Source organism: Ctenocephalides felis, unplaced genomic scaffold, assembly GCF_003426905.1.
Source record: "Ctenocephalides felis isolate EL2017-DRISC unplaced genomic scaffold, ASM342690v1 CF-g0.4_SCAFFOLD_01886, whole genome shotgun sequence".
NCBI classification, from domain to species: Eukaryota; Metazoa; Arthropoda; class Insecta; order Siphonaptera; family Pulicidae; genus Ctenocephalides; species Ctenocephalides felis.
The window spans coordinates 64,233,966-64,260,179 of NW_020538040.1; the positions used below are offsets into that span (position 1 = coordinate 64,233,966).

Sequence of the window (26,214 nt, forward strand, 5' to 3'; positions counted from 1 at the left end):
AAAAATCTACATTCACATTTTGAGTTCTTGATTCATTTTCTTTGTTAATGAATTTTACAACACGCACGTTAGTTGAGTTAATATCATGCTCGAAGCTCAAGACTGAAAACTTGTCGAATACCTAGTTGGTAGCTTTTCAAGCTTAAGATGCAATTGGAAAGTTTTTTCCGTCGAAGTCAGTTTTCGCTGCCAGCTTGTTTCTTTACCAAAAAGTGCCATAAACCCGCGCCGACGCCGGTTGAGACATTGACGATGCTAATCTAGGAGGCGGCCACGACAATTCCACACGTTCTGGCATCGCCAAGTGATACTATTTGTAGTTTTAATACATTGATAATTCCAGTAATAATGCGCAATACGTTGTTAATAATAATATAAAAAAACGAAGGTATAATTCAGAAGATTCTTTGGTTTGAATCAAACGTTTCATTCAAATTGAATTGAATCGTCAGATTGTTTCAGACAGACAATCAGATTTGTTGATCCATCCTCTTCAAAACATAGTGAATAATTGTTTATGAACATACATACAATTTACCATCAAACACACGTGCATACGCCAATTGTTTCTAATATATGCTAAAATGATAAGACAGCCGCAAACGTTGGTTTCGATTCGATCCAAAGGTAATTTGAAATCATGTGCGAAACAGGACAAAATACTTGAAAAATAGAGATAAGCATGTTCTCCAACTATAATAAACTTTTTGTGTAATACTTGGAAATAACTACCAAAAATACACGCGTTGAAAATTTAATATTGGAATTCATATTCTGAGTAGACTAAATTAACAAAAAAATATCTAGATTTTGGTCATAAATACGGCGCTGTTTCAATTTGCTGTCGATTAATTAAATTTGAAATGTTCTAATCAAAATCCGTAGTTAATATACAAATACTTCAATGAAAGTATACATCATATGATTTCTAGATAATTGTGTCAATATTGCCATTGATTAAAATTATATTTTCAGATTTACATGGCATATAAAATTTTACACACCGAACGTTCTAACATGAATCAAAGTTTTGCGAATAACTCTGCTGCTGCATTCCCAATTATTGAATTTTGTGCATATAACTTGTAATGTCGCCACACAACTTGCAATTAATAATTGATGTAACAATTATTTCCATTTGTTTCCATTACATATAATTAGAGATAAAAAACTCAGAAGTAACACTCGAAGAGGATAATGTTCTTTCAACGTAAATCTCTATGGATTTCCAAGGCTAAGTTATTTCATTTAGGCATTTGTAATTAGTCACATAGTCAAAAAATGTTAATTTATGATTGAATATAATGTTTACGACACAAACGTTTCTTCATACATATTTTCACTAACAACTAAATAGTAACTAACTAAGTAGCATTTTTGAAAAAAAAAGATATTCTGATAGATCTTCCTTTCCATTGATAATTTTTTGATTACCTATTCTTATTCTTGTTTTTAATTGAAATTATAATGTAAATCATTATAAATACCTTAGTAGCGCATTCAAAGCAAGTTGTCACCACTTTGGATATCACATTCATAAGATTTTTTGTTTCCTGTATTACATTATCAACTTTAACAAATGTTGCCGCTTTTCCAACAGTCGGGTCTTTTACAGTAAATTGCAAAGCCTGAACGTAGGTGGGCACCTTGTCTAAATGCTCCAACAGCTCCTTCTTTTGCGACCCTATCGGAACCTGTAAAACATAGGAAATTTAGCTAATAGAAAGATTTAATTATTATAAATATGATAAAAATTACAAATAATAGCAATCTTTAGTCTTTTGAAACATGAAGCCAAAATTTAGAAATCATCTATAAATATTATAGTGCAGCATAATACCGAACCTGATATGAAAATTGACGAACAACTTTGTACAATCGATTTGCTTCTTCTGCAAAATATTCGGCTTGGGTGAATAGATCTTGAGTGGTTCTGAGAACACCCTCTCCTTTAGTAAATTGATACATTGAAAATGCCATCGCCGACATATTTTTTGTTCTGTAAAATTGAAATATAATTTTGTATTATAAAATGTTTAGATAAATAATAATATGAATATCATGTTCTTGAATTGTTTCTGAATCACCATTACCTTTTTATGATATCGTTGTTGTCATCAACGGCATGATTCCATTTATTTGTTTCTGCATCCATTTCATTTGTTAGAAGTTTCATTTCGAGACCTGATTTAGCAATTTTAGCCTGTTCTTCCTGGTCTAACCGCGATGCTTTTAGAGGTTTCGTCGTTGTTCCATGTTTCTGCGTATATGTAAATCATAAACATTAGTTTAGTTTAGAATTATACATTAGAATTAACAAACGGCTCGAAAATTTCCTGGTTCGAATCAGAAAAAAATCTGATTTGAATTCATGTTCTAAAACTGTTGAATTGATATATGATCTCCAAAACACATATTTATTATCAAAATTAAGTATTAACCCTTTCAACTCGTGTGTAGTCGTTCCGGTGGCAAAATACTTATTAATCTCGCAATTTGCGAGTGGAAAGGGTTAATATCTGTTCAGAAGTTGAATAGCTCGCAACTCGCATGCAAGCGAGTTATATAAATTATTGGAAAAATTCGGATCAAGCAAATAACTCGAATGATCCGATTTAATTCGGATCATGCAAGTATCCCGAATGAGTCATTTGAAATCGGGCAGCTCGTATGCATTAATTAAAACATTTTTCTTTTTTTAATAAAATTTATGTTCATACTTTATTAAAATTTGTGTTATTTATCATGTTTATCATAAAAATATTATTTTTCATGATCATTTATTAACTTAATTTTAATTATATTTAAAAAAAAACTCACTCCGCGCCTGGGCAATGACATATACACTTGTTTATCGGGTCTGCTTTGAGCTAATTCTAAAACTTCTTTTGCTAATGTTGTTACATCGTTTGCCAACCATTGCCACATATCTGCAAAAACTTCCAAATTTTCTTTTGCGATTTTCGAAGACGGATGTGTCGCCAAAGCACGAGACGCTGTGACAACCTGTTATAATAATAAGAAATATATATACATATATGAGGTGGGACGGGGCACAAAGGTCCAATTTGATTTTCACAATTATATTGTGAAACCAATTATGTCCCAACAAATAACACATATCAAACAAACAAGAAACTGACCGAGTCTTGAAACTCTTAGCTATTTCATAATTGTAAAAACATGTTTTTTTTGCTGTTTTTCAAAAATTTATCACCTGGTCCTTCTTACCCAACAGGCAGTATAAAATGAGACCGCTAGTGGCAAAAAAGATCCGATATCTCGTTTCTAATTTTGAAGGGATTTTATGAAATATTAGTTACACCTTGATCTGGTATTTTGTCAGAAATTTTCATCAGCAGGGTTGGAATATTTATTTATTTAATTTATATCTTGTAAAATTACATGTTTTTACCTAATTTATTTTTATTTACTACTTTTTATTGTTTACACCTTTTTGCCATGCTAAAGGTTTAGTTAATTCATTTTACTCCACTCACGTATAAGCATTTATAGAGCTTATATAACAAAAACTGTTGAATCCAACTTAAAATTAGCAATTAACAACATTATTATTAACAATTAAATAAGGTATACCTAAAAATTATATTAAGGTTTCGTAAACTTAACAGTGCTCACAACCAAAAAAAACTAACAACGTAAGAAAATAGTTTTATTATACATTTTCAATTATTGCCGTTTATCTTCCGATAGCAAAGTCGTAAAAATCCTAAGTCGTACTCCTAAGAAAATAGTTATAAGTTAAATATTTCATGAAAATATAATTTTCCGATATATTTAAAATAGAACTAAGTTAGATAATTATCGATCGGAGTAACAACCAGCGTAAAGTTTTCGTATGAGGTGTAGTTAGAGTTAGTACCAGATAATAGATGTGACAATTAAAATTTTATTACTAATATTTACTTTTATTTATTATTCATTTTTTAATTAGATTTTACTTAAAAATTATTTATAATAATTTTATAAAAATAATTCTATATTATTTACCTGTGGTCCATAAATCCTAAGATTAATTTCAGTAAATTTTGCAGAAACTTGCAAAGTTTCTGACAGTGCGATATGACGCATTAATTTGCAAATCTGTAATTAAAACTAGTTAGATTACATCCAGGTAATTAGGCATAAGAAAGCAGCCAAATATAGAACGATATTTTTTGTTTACTTTGCTAAAATATTTAACGTTTTAATGTTTTAACCCTGTTATTATATAACTTATAGTTCAAGACCAATTTAATTAATAAATAAAAAACGATCAAATAATAAAACGGCTGTCCTAACCAAGGAATAATTGCTTCACACCCAAGATTCATTTATTAATTACCAATTATTGGGCAGCAAATATTGATTATAAGTTTTTGCCAAACTTGTTTTCAATAAATTCGTCTCAAATTTTTTACATTTTTTGTCCAATGCAGCTTTTTACGGTTTTTTAAGAGAGCAGAAAATATAGAGAATGGTGCGTTAAAGACTACGCTAATTCTAGTCATATTCCAATGATATTAATAATTCTAATGATTAATATGAAAGTGTTCATATTACGTTATTAGATTATCAAGGATATTTTTTCCTCAAATTGGCCAGTTTTTCTAATTTTTGCAACTTCAGAAATGAATTTCTGAAATTTAATCTCTTTTCAACATATGATCATAATGTACTTCACACCATCTTTATAATAATTTGAAAAAAAAAATAGAACTAACAATAACTATTACATAATGGAAAAACTTGTAATTTACTTGTACTTGTAAGTTACTATATTTGGGTAGCATAACGGGGTAAATATAATTTAAAATTAGTTTAGTTACTATTTTGGAAGATTTTATTATAGTATCACCATTCCATATTTGGCTACTTTCCTAGTAATATTATTTGTTACTTCGATATACTTACTTCTAGTGTGTGATCTATGCATTCGTGGAATTTATTTCCGCAACTCTGCAATTGTTCGTGTTCTTGAGCAAGAGCAAAATTTCGTAAACTAGATATTAAATCTAATGCCGTTTTAGTTACGGGTCCTAAATCTTGTGCCTGTTCTTGCGCTGTCAGCGCCAGTTGTTGGGACAGATCGCGGGCGGCCTGAATCACCGCCTGCACCGAAATCTCTAAGTCGTTCGATGCTAATTGATATTGTTCCTAAAAAGCATTAAATTCGTTATTTTATAGCATTAGATGTTATACAGAAAAAATAGGCATATACAAATAATACAATAGTTACGAATAAATTTCGTGATTTACGTAGATTTTAATTTTTGTTCTGTTTCTGATTTATTTAAGATCATTCAAAAAAAAAAAAATGCCGTTGATAACATAGATGATTAGAAAAAAAAAACAATTAAATGTTCTTGTTCGCCTAAATTATTTGTCAAAGTTTTCAATAGAAAACTTGTATGATATGAAAATTTTATTTGATTTTGATTTGATTAGCATCATAATTGATAACTTTGGTGTCATTTATTTTAGAACAAGGTGATTAGAAACTGAAAAGGTTTATGATCGCCATTGTGTGAACTTATATTGGTGCTTATATTATTAATTTTTGATATGTATAAGTTTTTAGATTTTTCTTAAATCGAATTAAATAAATCGCAAATCTATTTTCAGAGATTGACCAATCATGTAGTGCTTTATTTCTAAACAGTTTACCATATTAACAGCTACTCTGAGTAATTGTATAAGCTCAAGTTTAGTTCTATCACAGAGCAAAAGTATATTTTCTCGATGTTCGTGGCTTGTGTATGCACTATCTGTAAAATCTTGTGTACGTTCTACGACCTGCAAGAATTTACATTTTGTTAATAATAAGGAATATATGGTTTGTAGATAGATACAGATCTCGTAACATGATTTTGTGACAAAAATAGTAGAAAAAAATACAAAATGTTATCATAATATTGAAGTGAATAAATACTAAACTATGTAGCACTGGAAATTAGGTAGACGAGAGGTTAAAATAAAATAGCTAAGGATTACTGTTTTCAATATTGCTATAATTTTCAATACGCTTTAGCCATTACAATCAAATGAATATACAACATCGTAATTAACATTTTTGGTAAACACTTAGTGTATCGTTCTGCTAAAGTCTTTTAGTGATCCGATTTGATGACAAAAGCACTATCTACAACTATTTCATTATCAGCAATCAATTTACTATCGGCAATCAAAAACAAATATTTACCGAATCCAAAGCAGCGTTTAGCTGCTCACGTGGACTTGGGCCTGGCAACTGCGTTGTACACATTTCCACCAATTGAGAAAAATGTCTTAAGGCTGTGCATACCGTTGCATGCTCACCTCCCCACTCTTCATTCTGAAAAAAGATATGAACTTAAAAAAATGATACATATTGCTCAATCAAATTCTATCATATTGTATGCACAGTAATAATTTCATAGCAAATAATACTTCTAAAATGACCTGTGGATTTGATCTAAGTACCATCCTCTCTTGAGCAACTTCTAGTACTCCATCCTTTACCACATAATGTATAAGATCCATTGCTCGTCTCATTTGACAAAAGACGGTGTCACGGTTTTCTCTAGCTGCCAAACAGTCTGGATGCCGTAAACATGTCTGCAATATAATAATGAAATTTATCTCAATTAGATTAAATACTATTTTACAGCAAGAACTATTCTAAAGCAATTCTCAAATAGTTATGCCTAAAGTGAAATTATATGCAATTGCAGCATAAAAAATAATTGTAAGAGTGAAACCAAATCGGAGGAAATGTAGAGAAATTAATTTACAATGAAAGAAGTTTTATTTTCATAAAACAGTTGTTGTTCAATCAATTAAATTAATGCTTACTTCTTTTGAAAACTGTCATTTTTTGTACATTTAGCTCAGTATCTTCAAAATGGCTGGGTCTGCCTTTGCTAAAAACTAATCACGACTTCTCCCAATTATTACAAATTGAATGTTTTTTAGATCATTCAAATCGGATGCTCCGTTCTCTCAAAAACTCGATTTCTATTTTCTGCACTCTTTGCACTTTATCTCCGTAACGGCTGGACCTGCCTTTGCCAAAAACTAATCAGCACATCTCCGTATCAATAGGAATCGAATGTTTTTTGAACCATTCAAATCGGTTGATCCGTACGCTTGAAAACGTAACCGAAAAAAAGCGGACACACAAAACGTTAGAAAATTGTATGTTATGCCAAAATGTTCAGAAATTTTCAAAACGTGGAAAAATGAAAAAAAATTCATTTTCGATTTTCGGCCCATTACTACAACTATTCTACGGAAAGTTAATAATGTATGCAATTTGTAGTAATTATGTTATTTCAAACCTAAAATTTAATATCACTTCTGATGTTGCTGCGACAGCAAATCGAAAAGTTTAAATCTTTGGTACAACTGCTTTTGTTGCATTAGTAATAATCTGTGAGCAAAGAAATTTTTGTTTTTAAATCTCTACAATATCTATAGTTAAAAAAGAATTGCTAGTGCGTCCTTATTGTATCAAAGTTAATAACGATGTGGAAATAAATACTTTTTTATAACAATGTTTTCGATTTTTTGATCTTTCATACCTTTGATACTATGATACTACTTACTTTTGATGATGTTAAAAGCACCATGGTAGATCTCTCTAATACTTGTCTGGCGGCCGCCATTTGAGCACGACGTCTTTCATCTTTCAAATCGTTTTGTCGATCTCCGGTCAAATGCGCCAATTCCACCATTTCGCCACCAAATACCGAGAACGCTTTTACAAACTCCGTAAAATTGGTTACCGATTCCAATCGTCCCAAACTGTGCGCCACCTAATTAAAATATGAAATATATATTGGCATATTGTAATTACAGTTGTACATAGTTCATATTTTTATTACTAAAAGGACGTCTAAAAGATTCGTGAGCAATTATTTTGATATCCATTTATATTTTTTAGGAATTAGCTCTATTCGATCAAACGTTGCTGTTCTACATATAAATAAAAATCTGAGCCAAAATGCAGTATTTTTGCATTTAATAATTATGTCACTAACTGTGTATATGCAGTTCAATTTTAGCCAGTAATAATTCTGCATGGATATGAATGAACTATTTTTTTAATTCGCATCTTTAAGAATGATGCTTCGATCTCGTACTCTTAATGATACATTACCTTATCCTTAGCCAATAAAAGTTGTTTGACCACCACTATATCTGCAAGCAATAATACCCTGGTTACCGATGAGAGTAGCGTCCTCGCAGCTCGAACAACGGCTCCTCGATCTCCCAACGAGTCACTTGAAGCCAATTCACAAAGACGTTCAATGCTGCCCCCTGAAAATGAGAATTTTGATAAATCACTTTGATCACACATTTCAAAAATTGTTGTACTTTAGTTACAAAAAGAGTAACAATGAAAATAATTAAAAAAATATTGGGTAAAGTACAAAGTTCGTTTCGTTTTCCGCGATAGACGGCTTTCGTTCCAAATAATTCAGGAGGTGCAGATCGCAGCGGCACTCGTTAGAAAGGTGGCACTTCGAGCATTATTTTGATGGTACCATCAAAGAAATTTGTCAAGTGGTTGAAATGTTATTTGTGTTTGAAAATTGAGAAAACTTATGAAACTATCGCTATATTTTGCAATATTATTATGATAGAGGGAAGAACGCTGCGCAGGCTTATGAATAAAGTATGCTGTATAAGATGAAGGTACTTCAACAAAATCTGCTGCTCGGAAATGGCTCGCTTTCGATCTGGTAATTTTGATGTGAAAGATGTGCCACGCTCCGCTCGTCGAATCACTGAAATAGTTGATAAAATTCTTATAAAAGTAGAACAAGATAAGTAAATCAGCTCTGTCGACATTAGGTGGGAACTAGACATTGATCAGAAAACTGTTTTGAACCAATTACATAAAGCTAAGTACAAAAGGAAGCTCAATGTGCGGGACCTTCATGAGTTGGGCGCGAAGATCTTGATAGACCGAATCAACGCCTGGAATACGCTGCTGAAATGCAATGAAATCGAAACATCCCTGAAACATTTCATAACCGATAAGAAAAATTAGATTATATACGACAATCGGCATGAGGAAGCGAAATAAATCATAGTTAAATGATGATGAGCAACGACAAACGTTTACAAATTCGGGAATGACTTTGAAAAGGGTGATGCTGTGTTTGTGGTGGGATTGGAAAAAAAATCATCAATCGTGAGCTATTTTCAGTTGGTCAGACCATTAATTATTAATCCTACTGTAAATAAACAGAGAGATTACGCCAGACAATTAAAAAAAAGACCTCAATTGAAGATATTGTCTTCCATCATAACAAAGCCCGACCATACACTTATTTGATGACCTGCCAAAAGTTGCGAAATCTTAGTTGAGAAATTTTAATGCATCCACCGTATACCCCAGACATACCCCTCTGACTAACTATCATTCCTATTTCTGGAAAATTATTTTAACGGAATTAAACTGATTTCAAAAAGATCTTGCAAAAAGCACTTGATTCAGTTTATCAACCAGAATCCACAGAAGTTGGAAAAATGGAAAAATATTGTCGATATTAATGAAGCATATTAAGTTTGAATAATCTTTTTTTCACCCTACAAAAAAACTTGTTGAGTTTCACTAAATAAACGAAGCGAACTTTTTACTTGACCCAATATATTGGGTCATGAGGAAATTCGAGTTTTTTTGGGAAGTTTATGACGGCAGCATTGGTTTTTACTTAGTTTTGAGTTTCGTACCTATATTAAGGAAAAAAATTTCTATTCTAAAAGGAGGTTCCTCGCTTCATTTCCACCACGCAATGGCCACCAAAATCTCAGGATCCTAATCCGTTGGACTTTTGCGTCTGGGGCATTTTGGAAAGTAAAGTTTGCACTAAAAATACATCAAGTGTCAATCATATCAAAAAGGGACTTCGCCGGATATGGGCCAAAATACTGCAGAGCCACTTTCGTGCAGTGTGTGATGGCTTTGTCGGCTGTTTGAAGGCCATAATTCGTGCCAAAGGTGGCCAATTAGAACAAATCTAAACTGATTCTAAAATTTGGTGTTATTCTCGACTTTTTTTTGCTTTAGAATCTTGACATTTAAAAAATATATAGCGCTTTACGTTATTGCATTTTATATCAGCCAGATATATATTTATAATCATAACTCATTAAATAGATTTATCAGTTGTAATCTGTTTCGACTTAATTTAAAAATTCACCTGCTTCTCGTGCCTCCTTGCATGCTTCATACATGTCTCGTTTGATTTCGGTGTTATCGTCAGCTATCGTCTCGCCTACAGTCACAAATCGTTCGACTGCAAGGTTGACCGCCTGGCCGACGCGCAAAACGGCGCGGAAGCTTCGCTCGGAACATGTCAGACCGCTTCCTGACTCTGACGGGAACGATGCGCCGCTTCCGCACAGCGATCGATGCGAGACCAGAGTAGAAATCTGAAACGAACAATATTGATAATCAAAAATCTATGTTTGGGTAATATGAAGTCTTTCAATATCCAGTTTATTCAAATAATTACATATTTATTAAGCAAGGAAATTTATAAATGTGCTACCTGTAATTACCTGCAATCTGATTTTGTAATCATTTGCAACTTCTTACCATACTTTCCTTACGCGTGATCAAGAATATTTTATATCTTGTAGTCGTATATAATGTATACATTTAACATTGTACTATATTATAGTTACAATATAAAAATTGGATTTTGATGGTTCCAATTATTTATTGGAATTATTGATTTACATCACCCCTCAACTGTGATTCGCCACCTTTGCGGCAGTAAACTCAAAAATTGCAAACCGTGACCATCACGACTCAATATTATAGGCTATTCTCGTATTTTCGTTCAGCTCCCAAATAGGAGACTAGCCGCATGTTGAGTCGTTGGTTAGAAGACGCCAAATAAGTTAAGCGTTAAAAACGTGCTCTTAAAACATGAAATATAATTACGAACGGTATTCTGCTAAATTACTGTACAATGAAGTTTTACATAAAAATATTATATAAATAAAATGTTCAGACATACGTTTATTTATTTATACATAAGCAAATCGTAATCAATAATAATAGATATTATATCAGCCTTTTATTTTGTTTGTAAGAGAGAAAAAGGTAAAGCGGAGTTTAAAGGTCCACGGGTAAAATGGTCCACCATAACTATCTCAAAACAAGTAAAGTATAGATTTAATACTATTTGAACTAAAAATTAAAAGATTTGTAACTAGGCATCACCATAATTCTTACGATGTCGCTATCTGAAGACAAACGGCGATGGATCAATAATCTTAACAGAAGTATTTTTTTCGTTGTTTGATTTTCTGATTTTGAGTTAGTTTAGAATGCCTGAATATAATATTTAAGTATACGTTATTTAATTGTTTTATTAGATATATTGTTATTGTTATTTCTAAATTAGAATCAACCTTTTTTTTTTCAATGTAATCTCTATAAAAGCTTACATGTGGGGTGACAATAAGACAATAAGAAAATAGTAAATTGCAAACTAAAGAAGTTTAAAAAAAAGCAAGAGACATATTAAATTAGTAGTTAGTTGAACACTGCTGCTGAATATTTCTGATAACCAGATCAGGGTTATAGTACAGTGTGATTTTTGTAAAAAATGTGCCAATGAAATTTGTATTATGCATTGGTTGAATAATCCAGCTAATATCATTTTAAAATTACAAATAAAATATTGGATATTCCTGTCTTCTGTTGGGGTAGAAAAAATAGATGACAAATTTTAGAACAATAAAAAAACATTTTTATAATTAGGAATGAATATGGAATAATATACTCAACATAGTGATAATTATTATGTGTTTATTTTATTTGGCGTAGACAGAATAATTACTGAAATTCAAATTGTATCTTTATACCACGCCCTACCCTATATTTTATTTGAATTATTTAAAACTTTCTTTATTTTTTGAAGGATGATTTTAAATATTAGAAGAATTCTATAGTTGGTTTAATTCTATATTTTGTTTTCGAAAAAAAAAAAAAAATTAATATATTTTCGAAATAGTCCTAATGACCCTAGTAAGGAAAGCCAAACCTGCTTTTATAAATTTCATTCTTAGAAGAATGTATTTGCGATACCAATTAAAATTGTTTAATTGTTCTAATAACTCAATGATTGAAATAGCAAAAATATGTTTATTTTTAATCTCTCTTGAGATATTAGGAGGTTCTATGCATTTTGAAAACCTTATAAAAATAGTGCGTGCGTTGTTATGTATACATATTAGGTTACAATTGTTTAATGATTCGGTTTTTAAAGATTCATAAACTATTTGATTTATATGAACTGAAATTGAGAAACAAGTAATTACTCATTCTTTTCAGACAATTTTAGCAATTTTAAAATTGCGTGGAAAAAAGTTCAAAATATGGGCGTTTGATGCTATAAATGGGTATTTGTCATCACTGTATCAAATTCTTAATGACTATTAAAATAATTTATAATCAATGTATAATTGATAATCCCTAATAAAACAGGGTTTTTGTATCATTATATAATTTTTTTTAATAATTTTCTTATAAAATTCATGAACTAATTGAACTAGATGCATAAATCTCTCGAATATTCTTTAAAGATCAAAATTCAAAATAAGAAACAATTTTTTTTAGAAAATTCATGTTTTTTAAAAATATAAATATATATGTAAAAAACATCAATCACCAAATGAAAGTTAAGAGATTTTTTTTTAAATATGAAGAATTTTGTTTAAAAAACATTTTTCATGTAGTTTCACATACAAACTTACCTATCGCCTTATTAACAAGAAAATATTCTTCTCGAATCTAGATAATTAGATCTCAAGATGATAGATTACACCTATACCATTACAATGTTGTAATTTTGATATTTTATATATTTTATTAGATATATCTGTTTCGCTGTCAATCACAGACAAAATTTTCACAAAAATGCTCTGCCAATCATCATACAAATATTTTTTTAGTAGAGTGTTATTTATATCGAATTTTCAAGAAAAGTGACATATATTCAATTGACTTATTTCTACTTTATTGTTGTTCAAATTCCCACATTCAAAAAAAATATATCAAATAGCCTTTTTACATGGCAGTATAAAGTTGAAACAAACTCAATATTGAATTAATCCGTGCTTATGTTGATACTTATAATTGTCAAAAGCCAAAATTTCCAACTGTTAAAGCAAAAAAGTGAATGATAAAAACATGCTCTAGTTTTCATGCTGAGGTGATACCTATATCTAATCTTATGAAAAAGCTTATATCTAATAGGCGCTCCTTTAAAGAAACTATTGTACAGTAATTTGAACGTGATAGTAAAATTTGTGCTGGTGATAAATATATTGCAAGAATTGCAGATTTCATAGAAATAATATTAATTTTTTTCGTTGTTATTTATTGTTGCACACTTCTGTTTTAGCGTCTTCGATCGTGGACCGATTTTAAATATTTAAAAGAGTTGTGATTAAGTATGAATCCAAATGAGTAGCATATTCATTTAGTATACATAATTTCTTTGTATAAAAATTCAACTTCTTTAAATTCAATAAAAATTAGTTTAACTATATTACTTACGTAAGAAATGAAAAATCAAATTGAGAGCGTATATTGTTCTTATATTCTGTACGAATTTTTCTTCATTCGCTTGTTTATTAATATTTGAGTACTATAAATAATTACTTGAAAAATTAATAAATTTTACCGTTAGTTTCAAAAATTATCACTAATTTATAATTCTCAATGAGTAACATGAATGACTGAATTGAATAATGGAATGATATCCGTCGATTTAGCATAAAATTATGTGAAATGAAAAATATGAACATGCAAAAATTGACGAACAACGGCTCTCCTTAATTTTAATTTTTTGATTAATATTAATATGAATTAAATTAATATTCGAATGAAAACAAGTTTTTCATATAATTTTAATCAAGTTTATGCAATTTAAAAAAAAATCCAATTTATGTATACGAATTAGACCTCGACTGCAACATCCACATTGAAACATTATCATTTATATATAGCTGCATGTAAAAAGGCTATAAGAAATTATGAAAGTAATGTGCCGAGATACAAAAACAGTGTGTAGAAATATAAATTATTGTACGTGATCTAAGAATTTCACATAACTCGCACTTACAAGTGGAATTCCATCCAGTGAAATGTTGGCAGCGGTTGTTTAAAAACTGTAAACAAAAATAATGTAGTTTATACAATCTTTCAGTTAATTATAAAATATGTAGAAATATTATGCATTTTTAGATATTTTATGTTTTGCTGCAAGAACCGCAGCTTCGCAATTCCATAGTTTACGAGAGACGTGTTAAAAAAGTCATAATTTAGTAGTTTCATTGTCAGATAAAAACTTTCTTTTAGTATTTGATAGAAAATTTGTATTTTGTGTAACAGTAAGGCGAATATATTCTGGTTACTATAAATTTATTATTTAATAGACTTTTCTAATATATAACAATATATTTAGATGTTTCAAGATTCAAAATATGATTTTTTTAGCTCGACCATTATAATGATTGATTTTTAACTGCTTTCTAACAGGATCCGTTTCATTCTTAACTTTGAAACTGTATCATTCACCAAAACTCAAACCTTCATGAAATACTAACTTTTTTAACAAAAAAGAAAGAAATTTTCTGAATATGGTAAAAGACTTCCTCATATCCATTGAGAAGAAATGAGGAAAGAGTATCAATAATTTGAGAACCAACTAAATAAATAAACTATTTTGTCGAAAAGAGAAGTTTTTTTTCGATTTCAAGATGCTATATATTATTGTGACCTAATTTGTTTATTGAGTTAACTAAATAGTAACGATCAAGAAATAACACAAAAAACTTAGTCTCAAGTATCATTGAGTCCAGTTTTAAAATATCTATCTGATAAATAAGACACTTATAATAGATATAATTGACTTACAAGGTTAATATTTTTCAAGTCAAGAATCGAAATCAATATATTATGCCTCATATATAAAAATATTAATATATAAGTGTATATTATTTCAAATTTGCAAAGATCTAGATCCTAAAGACGACGTCGTCTAGGATTATTGAAAAAACTTCCTTTATTTTAGCAAAGCATATCTGTTGACTATTTAAAAAAAATAGGCATCAACTTGATTGGTCTGTATGCTGTCACTTTAGATTTAAATTTGACTTTGCTTTATTAATAAAAAGCTAAACTATATAACTTATTAATAAATTTTGTCCACAGTTGACTGACGCCATGTCCGATTCTAAAAAAATGTAGACAGTACAGCGTTGATTATATGAAGTTTGGTTTCATCAACTTCCAACAACCAAATGCCTATGTGTCTTTTGTGTTACAAAGTTTTGGGCAATGATTCTATCTAACCATCTAAGTTGCAATTTCTGAAATTTTTGAAAAAATGTCACCCAGATAAATCAGATGAAAATTTGCAATATTTCCAAACACTCAAAGATAATTTTCAAAAGAGGTCATCATTAGATAGAATGTTTGCTTCAGCATCACAAAGAAATGACGATGGTTTGCGGGCATCATACAATATTTCGCTGATTGTACCAAAATCTGGAAAATCGCATACTATCGGAGAGAAGTTAATTTTGCCAGCCGTTGAAGAGGTTTTGAAGACCGATCAGCACAAATCTGCTTCTGCCATTATTAAAACAATTAAGCGTGTATTGAAGAAATGGGTTCTGATATTGAAAGCTTCTTGTGTAATTATTTGCAAACGACACATTTCTCCATTCAATTGGACGAGTCAACTTTACCTGGTAATGAAGCATTGCTATTAGCATATGTTCGTTTTATGATGAATGAAAAAAATTACGACGAATTGCTTTTTGCAAGAGCTTTAACAACTGACAGTAAATGCGAAACCATATTTCTTGTGATGAACTACTTTTTTGAAAAAGCAATTCCCTTAACAATTATAATATCGGTTGCAACAGATGGTTGGACGACATCGTGGTTTTATCGCATATTTGAAACAAATTGTGTCAGAAGTATTAGCAGTACATTGCGTAATTCATCAACAGGATATAGTCGCAAAGAATTTAAATCTAATACTGCATAAATCTCTTCAAGTAGTTATTAATGCAGTAAACCGAATCCGAACCAGCGCCCTGAATTTGTGTTTATATTTTCCCAGTTATGTGATGAAAATAATCAACACTTTCATCCATTACTTCTTCATACAGAAGTACGCTATCAAAAGGCTTATGTCTGATAAGATTTTTTGCGCTTTTTGAGACTGTCTTACAGTTTCTGGATTCTAAACATAAATGTTTAAAAGATAGTTTGATAAAATGTAAAACAGACATCGCGTACTTAACAGATTTATTTGCTAAATTTAATGCGGTTAATTTGCAATAGCAAGGCGACAGTTTAACTTTGATCAAAACTAAATCGATTTTAGCAGCATTTCTATCAAAACTGAAAATAATGAAGCAAAACATTGGACGAGGAGAATTTTCACAGTTTTCTAATTTGTCACAGACAAAGTGTCAGGAAGACGACGTTTCAACCTATGTTGAACATTTGAACCCTCTATTCTGATTATGAAACTAGATTTGAAGACGTGTTGACATTAGTAATACCACCGTGGATAACTAATCCATATGATGACATAGAAGAAACGAATGTAATGATACAAGAGGAATTGGCCGAATTAATTACCACTGAAGAGCTTAAGATTGAATTTAAAGAAGGATATCAGAAATTTTGGCTGCAAAAAAACATACCCGTCGTTTATCCCATATTATAGAATATGGCGAAGAAATTTTTAATTTTATTTCCGTCGTCATATTTAGTAGAAAATGGGTTTAGCGCTGTCACTAATCTCCTAACGAAAAAGAGAAACAAACTAGACTTTATTAAGCGGGGAGATTTAAGATTATATCTTCCTAAATTGTTGCCAAATGTTGACAATTTATTATTAAAACATAAAATTCATCCTTCTCATTAAAACATTAATTTATTGGTTTCTTTATTTTGATATTTTACTCTGTTATTTAGATTTTAATTAATAAATGTATAAACGTAGAATGCATTTTTACTTTAAAATTTTGATACTTATCAATATATTCACAAATTTGTAAAAAATAAACAATAGGTAAGTAGGGGGTCCATACCATATCGAAAAGCATCGCAAGGGATCCACGACACAAATAATTTTGAGAACCTATGTTTTAGAAGACAGTTTTCTAGTTTAGAAATGTTACAATTTATATTAATATAATCTCAGATATCTCAAAATATTGAAGAGGCTACATGCAGTTTTAGGGATAGCATTGAATATTCAAAAGAAACAACGTGATGTTATTACTTTAGAAGATAGTATTCATGGTTTAGAAATGTTACAATTTATATTACAATAATCTCTATTAATTTAAGATAATTTAATTAGATTCAAGGCTATATGCAGTTTTTGGGATAGCATTGAAGTTTGAAAGACTTTACTTACGAAATTTGGTTTCTTGAATTTATATATACTCACAAAATTATATTGCAGGGTAGTAACTTTGTATTGTTTTTGACGATGAGTATATTCTATGAACATTTATTTTTCGAATTCGGTTTTTATTTCACTTGTGTTATATGTATGATAAACATTTTTAATAATAATCCTGTAAGCTCTTTCTTGTTTCATCGAGTATGTTTTATTTGTTCTTATTTTTCAGCTTAAAAATAACTAGTGGGGTGGGTGGCATCGTGCCTTAAGGCAAATTGCTGGAACTTCCCGTACCGTAACGAAATGTTCGAGGAATACTGAATGTTTTCAAATAGATTATTATAAATATTGTAACATTGTCTAATATTTATAAGAATTATATAAACTGAATTGCAAAGTTGAAATTATTTGTTTCAACAAAAAACTAAAAAAAAAAAAAAAATGAAACAAAATTTTTTTTTTCTAAAATCAATTATTTTGTTAAGACAAGCAGAAAGTTTTTTGAATCATTCAAATCGGACGCTTAGTTCTCTCAAAAACTGCCATTTATTACATATTAACTCCGTATCTTCGAAATGGCTGGGCCTGCCTTTGCCAAAAACTAATCAGCTCTTTTCCCTATCAATAGGAATCGAATGTTTTTTGAACCATTCAAATCGGTTGATCCGTGCGCCCTAAAACGTGACCGGAAATTTGTATCCACACATACATACACACACACACACATACACACACACACACACACATCCATTTTTTCTGAGGTATGCCAAAATGTTCAGAAACCTTCAAAACGTCGAGAAATGTAAAAATTTTCAATTCCGATTTTCGGCCCATTACAATAACTTACCCTACGGGAAGTTAATAATACGGATTTGGTAGATCTATATTATTTTTAGCATTACCTGGCGTAGATTTAAAGACATGTTGCTTTGGGTTAATAACATATTATCAACTTTTCTTACCCCTGACTAAGCCACATAAAAAGTTGACGGTGAATAATACTTGAGCATCATTATAATTACTTGAGGTCAATTGTAATTTTTTTATTACATAATATCTATTTGATCGATATAGTATTATTAGAATCTGTGCGCTGGCGCATTTCCGATTTTACAACTTGTCTAAAAGTTGGTGGTTTTATTTGAAAATCCACGTCGATTTCATTGGTGTTCATGTATTGCTATGTATTGTTTGGATTTGAATTCAGCTAACACTGTACGTACTCTGTTTGTGTCTGATGTATTATGCAGCACATTATTAACCGCCACTATAATGACTATCAGGTTTCGTATTCATAGTTAATTAGCATCCAAAATGCATCTACAATTAAAACATTTGATTCACAACTTCTGAATTGGTTATGTTATCCGTACACACTGAAAATTTTTTGAGGTTGATATGTTATTTATTAGAAGGCAATTCAATGGCAATTTTGAATGTAATAATATGTTCACTTCGTAATATAGTATTGACTAGCATTTTAAGACAATAATAAATATTACCATTACTAGTAGGCTATTAGCTATTGCTACTTTATTTTTCGTAACGCAGGATTTCAATTCGAAAACTTGTGGTTTCAAGACCCTAGCCCTAGCAGTGCGTCACGAATTTCTCATCAGATTATACTGACCACTACTTTTCCCGAGTTCTTATAGTGTAATAAGAATAGCTATTGATATTGATTGATAATATATTTTTATTTTAAATTTTCAAGCGTTTCGACACTCAGTTTGCTTCATCATCAGCGCAATAAATTTAAATTGAATCACTCAAATATAGAACAGAAAGTATGCGTTCTCTTATGAACTACTCTTATGAAGACCACCAGTAAGGCATGAGTAGTTCAGAGATCAAGATAAAAGTTACTTTAGTATAATATGGTGATTTTGAGGACTAAAAACGCAACTGATCAGAGTATTTCAGAGTGATTTGTTTTAAGTTAATATAATTAAAGAAATTATTTCATTAATTAGTACAAACAAAGGAAATAAATGTTATATCAAGTAAATAACTATATTCAATTAGAAAATTAAAGAGTTTAGCATTTCTAATAATTTAAAATGGCTTTATTTCTTATAATTGATAAAAATATATTCATATCTCGATAATTTGGAATAAAATATTACAAATCTATTTTTAAAAGTTTGCTAACGAATGAAAGAAAGAAATTATTTTAATGAAAGTTGTCTTCATGTACTTTGTTAGACTGCAAAAATCTAAGCATTATATATAATATGACCCTTATTAAATCCTGTCTTTTGTGTGTAAGGGTAGTTTATTCGTAGATGTAAGGTAAAGATTCAGAATATTTGTAGCGTTACCTCGGTAAAGAAAAACTTAGTAGATGGCACTAGATGGTATTTTGCCTTAAGGCATAAACTTTCCGATATGTGTACATAATCAAATTAATCAATAAAAACTCAGATTTAGCAACTTAAATTGTGACGAAACATTATTGAAACAAATTTTGATATTTTTAACTTCCCGTAGGGTAAGTTATTGTAATGGGCCGAAAATCGAAATTGAAAATTTTTACATTTCTCGACGTTTTGAAGGTTTCTGAACATTTTGGCATACCTCAGAAAAAATGGATGTGTGTGTGTGTATGTATGTATGGATACAAATTTCCAGTCACGTTTTCGGGCGCACGGATCAACAGATTTGAATGGTTCAGAAAACATTCGATTCCTATCGATAGGGAGATGAACTGATTAGTTTTTGGCAAAGGCAGGTCCAGCTGTTACGGAGATAAAGAGCAAAGAGTGCAGCAAATAGAAATCAAGTTTTTGAAAGAACGGAGCATCCGATTTGAATGTTCTAAAAAACATTCAATTAGTAATGATTGGCAGAAGTGTTTATCAGATTTTGGCAAAGGCAGGCACAGCCATTTCGAAGATACGGAACTAAATGTGCAAAAAATGGCAGTTTTTGAAAGAACTAAGCGTCCGATTTGAATGATTCAAAGAACTTTCTGCTTGTCTTAACAAAATAATTAATTTTGGAAAAAAAAATTTGTTCCAACTTTTTTTTCAATTTTTTTTTTGAAAAAAATTTTTTTTGTGTACCGAAAATAATTCAGATTTTATTTTTAATTCTGACTAAAGTTCTAATATACTTTGAACAAATAATTTTAACTTTGCAATTTAGTTTATATAATTCTTATAAATATTAGACAATGTTACAATATTAATAATAATCTATTTCAAAACATTCAGTATTCCTCGAACATTTCGTTACGGTACGGGAACTTCCAGCAATTTGCCTTAAGGCAAGATGCCATACACCCAACTAGTTTTATGATTGAACCACTAGACTTATAATAATTATAATATTTATTATTTATATTTTAGGACATACGTTAAGCTTATAAACTCTATCATCATAAAAAATTTCATCAAAATCGCAAGAAAAGAATTATTAACAATTGGTTATGAAGAAATGCTTCAGCCGATCTTTACCGAAAACTAATCAGCACGAACTCCAACTGATATCATTTGAACAGTTTTGAAATTTTAAAGTTTTTTAGTTCAGGGTAGTAGAAAAATCTACAAAAAAGTAGATGAAAATTTTTGCATTTTTCTACTAATTCTAAAGAAACTGCTCAACCGGTCGTCGCAAATAACTAATCAATAAACCGTGTAACATCAAATGGCATTTAAATTTTCGAAATCGGTGCAGGCGGTTTTAAGAAAACATCGAAAAAAGGTCAAATTTTGGCTCAAATACACACATACAAATACTTTACTAATATCTGTGTCAAACGATTCAGAATGACTTGTAACATCGAGAAAAACATAAAATTTTCTGGCGTAAACATATTCATCTATTTCGTAGATCTCAAAATACCTAATAAAAAGATTAAAAGATGAAAGGGCAAAAGATTAGAGTGAATATTTAATGCGTGCATTGAGTGTAATCTAAACGGGCGTTTTCGTGAGACCGTCTTGTCAGTTTTCAGTTTCTCCTCACATTTCCCGATGTTGTCGTTCCGTCTCCTTCGTTCGCCGTCGAGCGTCATGCAGTCTGCAGTACTTGGTGACCGCGCAAAGCACGTGTACAAATCAATAGTCACGATATTCAGCCGGCGGGAAGCGGGCCCCGACAGTTACGGACGGACGAGCGCAGACCGCTCTTAGTCTGTTGTCCTGGTCAGGGTTATAAGTTATAAGCTGTAGCTTCGTAGCTCTTTAGCGTAGTGTACACATGCTTCGGATAGTTTACATTATACATTTCAATTTGAAACTAGTGGAGCGCATGGCATCGTGCCTTAAGGCAAATTGCTGGAACTTCCCGTACCAAAAATTATTACTTTTTTAAAAACGATTAACATTTTTGAAAAAAATTTACTTCGAAAAAATTAGATTTTTGAGAAACTATAAATTTGACAAAAAATTACTTTTTTTGGAAAAAAAAATCTTCATAGAAAAAAAAAATGTTTTTTTTTTATTTTGACATATTTTGAACATTTTTTCAAAGCAATCGTACTGCTTTAATAACTGCATAGAGACGACATGTCAAAGCGCGTAAGCGCCGCGTCGCCGTCTAACGGATGAACATTGGTACGAAACCCATAGGAATGTAAACAAAATTTATACTTATTGTTAAAATCTCTATAAAATATGTGATAACTTGATGTGCATATGTCTAATGATCATTTTTGACCGCCAAATGGCATTTTTTTTTTCACTTTTTTCATTAGATCTCCGAAACCGCTAGACCTGCCTTCATGAAAATTCTTCATCTTGTCAATACAAGTAAAATGTTTTTTGAATTATTCAAATCGGACGCTCCGTTCTCTTAAAAACTGAGTTACCATTTTTGGCACTTTTTGCCCCGTATCTTCAGAACGGCTAGGCCTGCCTTCGCCAAAAACTAATCAGCACGTCTCCATATCAATACAAATCGAATCATTCGTGTTCCCGAAATCGTCGACGAAAATTTGTATCCGCACACACACACATACATCCATTTTTTCTAAGGTATGCCAAAATACTCAGAAACCAGAAACGTAAAGATATAAAAATTTTCATTTTCAATTTTTTTGCGATTACTATAACTTGCCCTCAGCCCTACAGGAAGTTAACAATGTCTGTGTAAATGTAAAACTAGTGGGCATGGCATCGTGCCTTTAGGCCAATTGCAGGAACTTTCCGTACCAAAAGTTTAAATTTTTATAAATGCCTTTAAATTTTTTGAAAATTTTGAAAAAATTAAATTTTTGAATTTAAAAAAAAAATTATTTTTTTACATCTTGATATTCTTTGAAAATTTTGAACTTTTTTCAAAGTGATTCCACTGTGCAGCTATTTTGCCGCATATTATCGGATAAACGTTGGTACGAATCCCATAGAAATGTATATAAGATGTAAACTTGTTATTAAAGTTTATAAATATCTGATAATTTGATTTTCATATATCTAATGATCATTTTTGACCACCAAATGACATTTTTATTTCCTTTCTTCATTACACATCTCCCGCGATCGAGCCTAGGCCGCTGGACCTGCCTACCCAAAAACTTTAGTTCATTTTTTTAACTTATTTTTATTGAGAGTCCATAACCGCTACACCTTCTCAAAAATTTAATCAGTTTTTTATCTTGTCAATACAAGTAAAATGATTTTTGAATTATTAAAATCAGACGCTCCGTTCTCTTAGAAACTGAGTAACCATTTTTGGCACTTTTTGCCCTGTATCTTCAGACCTCCTCCATTCACCAAAAACTAATCAGCACGTCTCCTTATCAATACGAATCGAATGTTTTTTAAATTATTCAAATCGGTTGATCAGTGTTGTCGAAATCGTCTACGAAAATTTGTATCCGCACACACACACATACATCCATTTTTTTAAGGTATGTCAAAATGTTCAGAAACCCTTAAAACGTAAAATTATATAAAAATTTTGATTTTTTGCAATTACTATAACTTACCCCAAGGGAAGTTAACTAAAATACTCGGATATAATTAGTGGTTTACTTGTTTTATATTTAAAATAAATTTATGCGGAGAGAAAGTGCTAGTCAAATGATAGGTTGTTGGAGCTGTTAAGTGTCGCAATTTACGAAAATACTATAATATCAAAAAAAATTATATTTTTTTTATAAACGATATAATTTTAAACTCAACATTACAGTATTTACAAGAGATGTTCCCACCCACTAAAAATATATTGCATGATAATGTATTTTTTTTTATAAAGTATTAGCACAACATACTAGAACTGATATAGCATAATACTTTGAATATATATTTATTTATATATTTAAGTAGATTGAAACAACTTGTTATTACTTATAACAATTCAAAATACAATCATAAATTCCGGCAATAACACCGATCTTTTGAATATTTGACACGATTAACTGAATATAACACCAACATTATGTATTCTACTATGATTATTTTAGGTACATGCGACAAAAGACGACAAAATTTAATATAATTGATACACGTAATTAACATTTACTGTCATGCATGAAGGCAATTAAATATCAATTAGCTATAAAAACAGTTCAGCAATAATAATTTTGCCTGATGTTTTTTCTCGCAGTTATAGAACAAAACTTTAGGGGTATAGTGGGCCTAAAGATCCATCATCATTATCTCAAACACATTTTTTTTAATGATACTATTTTAAAGTAGAAGGCAAAAGATGTATCACCAAACATTACCTAAATTGTTACGACATCGCTATCAGGAGATAAACGAAAATGTATCAATATTCATACAAAAAGTGTTGTGTTTTTTTTTTTGAGCTCTTACATTTTGTTTACGATATCTGATCATAATTTTTAGGTATTAATAATTGTTTGATAAGATGTATTGCTAATTTTAAATTAAATTTAACCCTTTTTTATATAACCTCTAAAAAGCTCATACGTGTATGGGGTAAAAAAGATGAACTAAGCCTTTTTACACTAGTCAAAGTGCAAACAATAAGAAAAAAGTAAATTAAGTTAGAAGTTATCATACAAAATACCAGATCAAGGTTGATCTGGTATTATTCAGTGTGATCTTTGTAAAAAATATGCCCATGAAATTTGTATTTCTTTTATTTTGTAAAATACCCCAAAAATTAAAAAAAAAACCTTGGATCTGTTCGCTCTATGGCTGTCCTTTATTACCTCGCCCATGGGGCAAAAAAGGACAGATGATAAATTTTAGAAAAATAATAAAAAAAAATATTTTTATAATTAGGAGTTAACTCAGAACTTTACTGAACGTAGTTCGATAGTTTTTTGTTTGATACACTTTATCTGGTGCCTTATAGTTCATATAAATTAGACGGTATAATTACTGAAAGTCACATTGGACCTTCGTGTTCCGCCCTACCCTATAAAAAAGATGGTTAATCCTGATCAAATCTTAGTTGATTAGGCTACATATAGTTGACATATTAGACATTAGGAATTATAACCAAACTAGTAGTACATAGAATCGTGCCTCAAGGCAAATTGCTGGAACTTCACGTACCAAAAACTGAATTATTAAAAAAACTTTGCAAAACTTTTTTGAAGAATTTGATTTTTTTTGTATTTCAATTTATTTTGGAAATTTTGAACATTTTTTTAAGCAATCGCAGTTCATAGCTGATTTGGAGTCGAAATACCAAAGCGCGTGAGCGCCGTGTAGTCGTCTAATGCGTGAACATTGGTAACACATATAAATGTACAAAAAATTTGTACTTATTATTATAATCTTTGTAAAATATCTGATAATACGATGTACATATGTCTAATGTTCAGTTTTGACCGCCAAATGGCAATATTTTTTACATTTTTATCGGATATTCGGAGACGCTGGACATTCATTTACAAAAAATTCACCAGTTGTTTATTTCGTCAATCCAAGTAAAATGTTTTTTGAATTATTTAAATCGGACGCTCCGTTATCTCAAAAACTGAAACTTCGAAATTTTTGACACTTTTTGCTCCGTTTCTCTGAAACGGCTTGACCATCATCTCTTTATCAGTAAGAATCGAATGCTTTTTGAATTATTCAAATCGGTTAATCCGTGTACGCGTAATCGTCGACAAAAATTTGTATCCGCACACACACACACACACAGCCATCCATTTTTTCTAAATTATGCTAAAAAAAGTTTTATCGGATATAAAAGAGCTACTTATAATAAAGTAAATTGTTGCAAGATAAAGTTAATTCAGTTCAGTCTTGTTTATTGTTAAGCGTAAGTGGTATTTTGTCTTGGAGCAAATTAAATAAATTTCCTGAAATAACTTTTCAACACAATTTTCCGGGAGTTTAAAGACCTTTTAAAGAATTTTTTTTGAGCTAGTAAATTCTAGAAAATAGATCGGATATTTGATGATTAATTATAATTGTTACAATAGTCAAAGACAGATCGAGCAAACACTATACTACTAACAATAAGGGTTTACTACTATAGGGTTTAACATATATTTTTTATAATAGACAAATCATATGTCTAAGAAAAATAACGTTTACTTTTGTTAAATTTTAGGTAAATCTAAGATTAAAAACATTTTATCGTTTTTCCGCTTTCGGGAACATGGGATGATAACGTTTAGTACAGTTGCTTCCATTTATCGGATGTAATAAGCATCCAGGAAGATATTTTTGAGAGGTATTTTCCTGTTTGCAGGAGGGTAAAGTGAATCCAATGTACCTGGAGTAATAAAAAGGGAGAAAATTTAAGTTTTGTTTTTCCCAGATTAAACAACGACACTTTGGCCTAAGTTCTTCTGAATGAGATCATTCATTTATTAATAATTAATTTATGAAAC

At 30.4% G+C, this 26,214-nt stretch overlaps 2 protein-coding genes across 2 annotated transcripts in view; one reads left to right on the forward strand and one right to left on the reverse strand.

The window, feature by feature from the left end:
• LOC113375219 (small proline-rich protein 2H-like) overlaps positions 1–26,214 on the forward strand; it is a 74,358-nt gene that overhangs the window by 26,364 nt on the left and 21,780 nt on the right. The gene's annotated exons all lie outside the window — the stretch shown is intronic.
• Positions 1–26,214, reverse strand: part of LOC113375218 (alpha-catulin) — a 42,353-nt gene that overhangs the window by 1,870 nt on the left and 14,269 nt on the right. Inside the window, exons 2-13 of the mRNA XM_026615162.1 lie at positions 10,194–10,425; positions 8,141–8,301; positions 7,587–7,796; positions 6,442–6,597; positions 6,203–6,334; positions 5,668–5,796; positions 4,915–5,157; positions 4,012–4,104; positions 2,821–3,006; positions 2,094–2,260; positions 1,846–1,999; positions 1,488–1,694 (exon numbers count right to left, since the gene is read on the reverse strand). Of these exons, the coding sequence (XP_026470947.1) occupies positions 1,488–1,694; positions 1,846–1,999; positions 2,094–2,260; positions 2,821–3,006; positions 4,012–4,104; positions 4,915–5,157; positions 5,668–5,796; positions 6,203–6,334; positions 6,442–6,597; positions 7,587–7,796; positions 8,141–8,301; positions 10,194–10,425 (2,070 nt within the window). The remainder of the gene's footprint in view (positions 1–1,487; positions 1,695–1,845; positions 2,000–2,093; positions 2,261–2,820; positions 3,007–4,011; positions 4,105–4,914; positions 5,158–5,667; positions 5,797–6,202; positions 6,335–6,441; positions 6,598–7,586; positions 7,797–8,140; positions 8,302–10,193; positions 10,426–26,214) is intronic.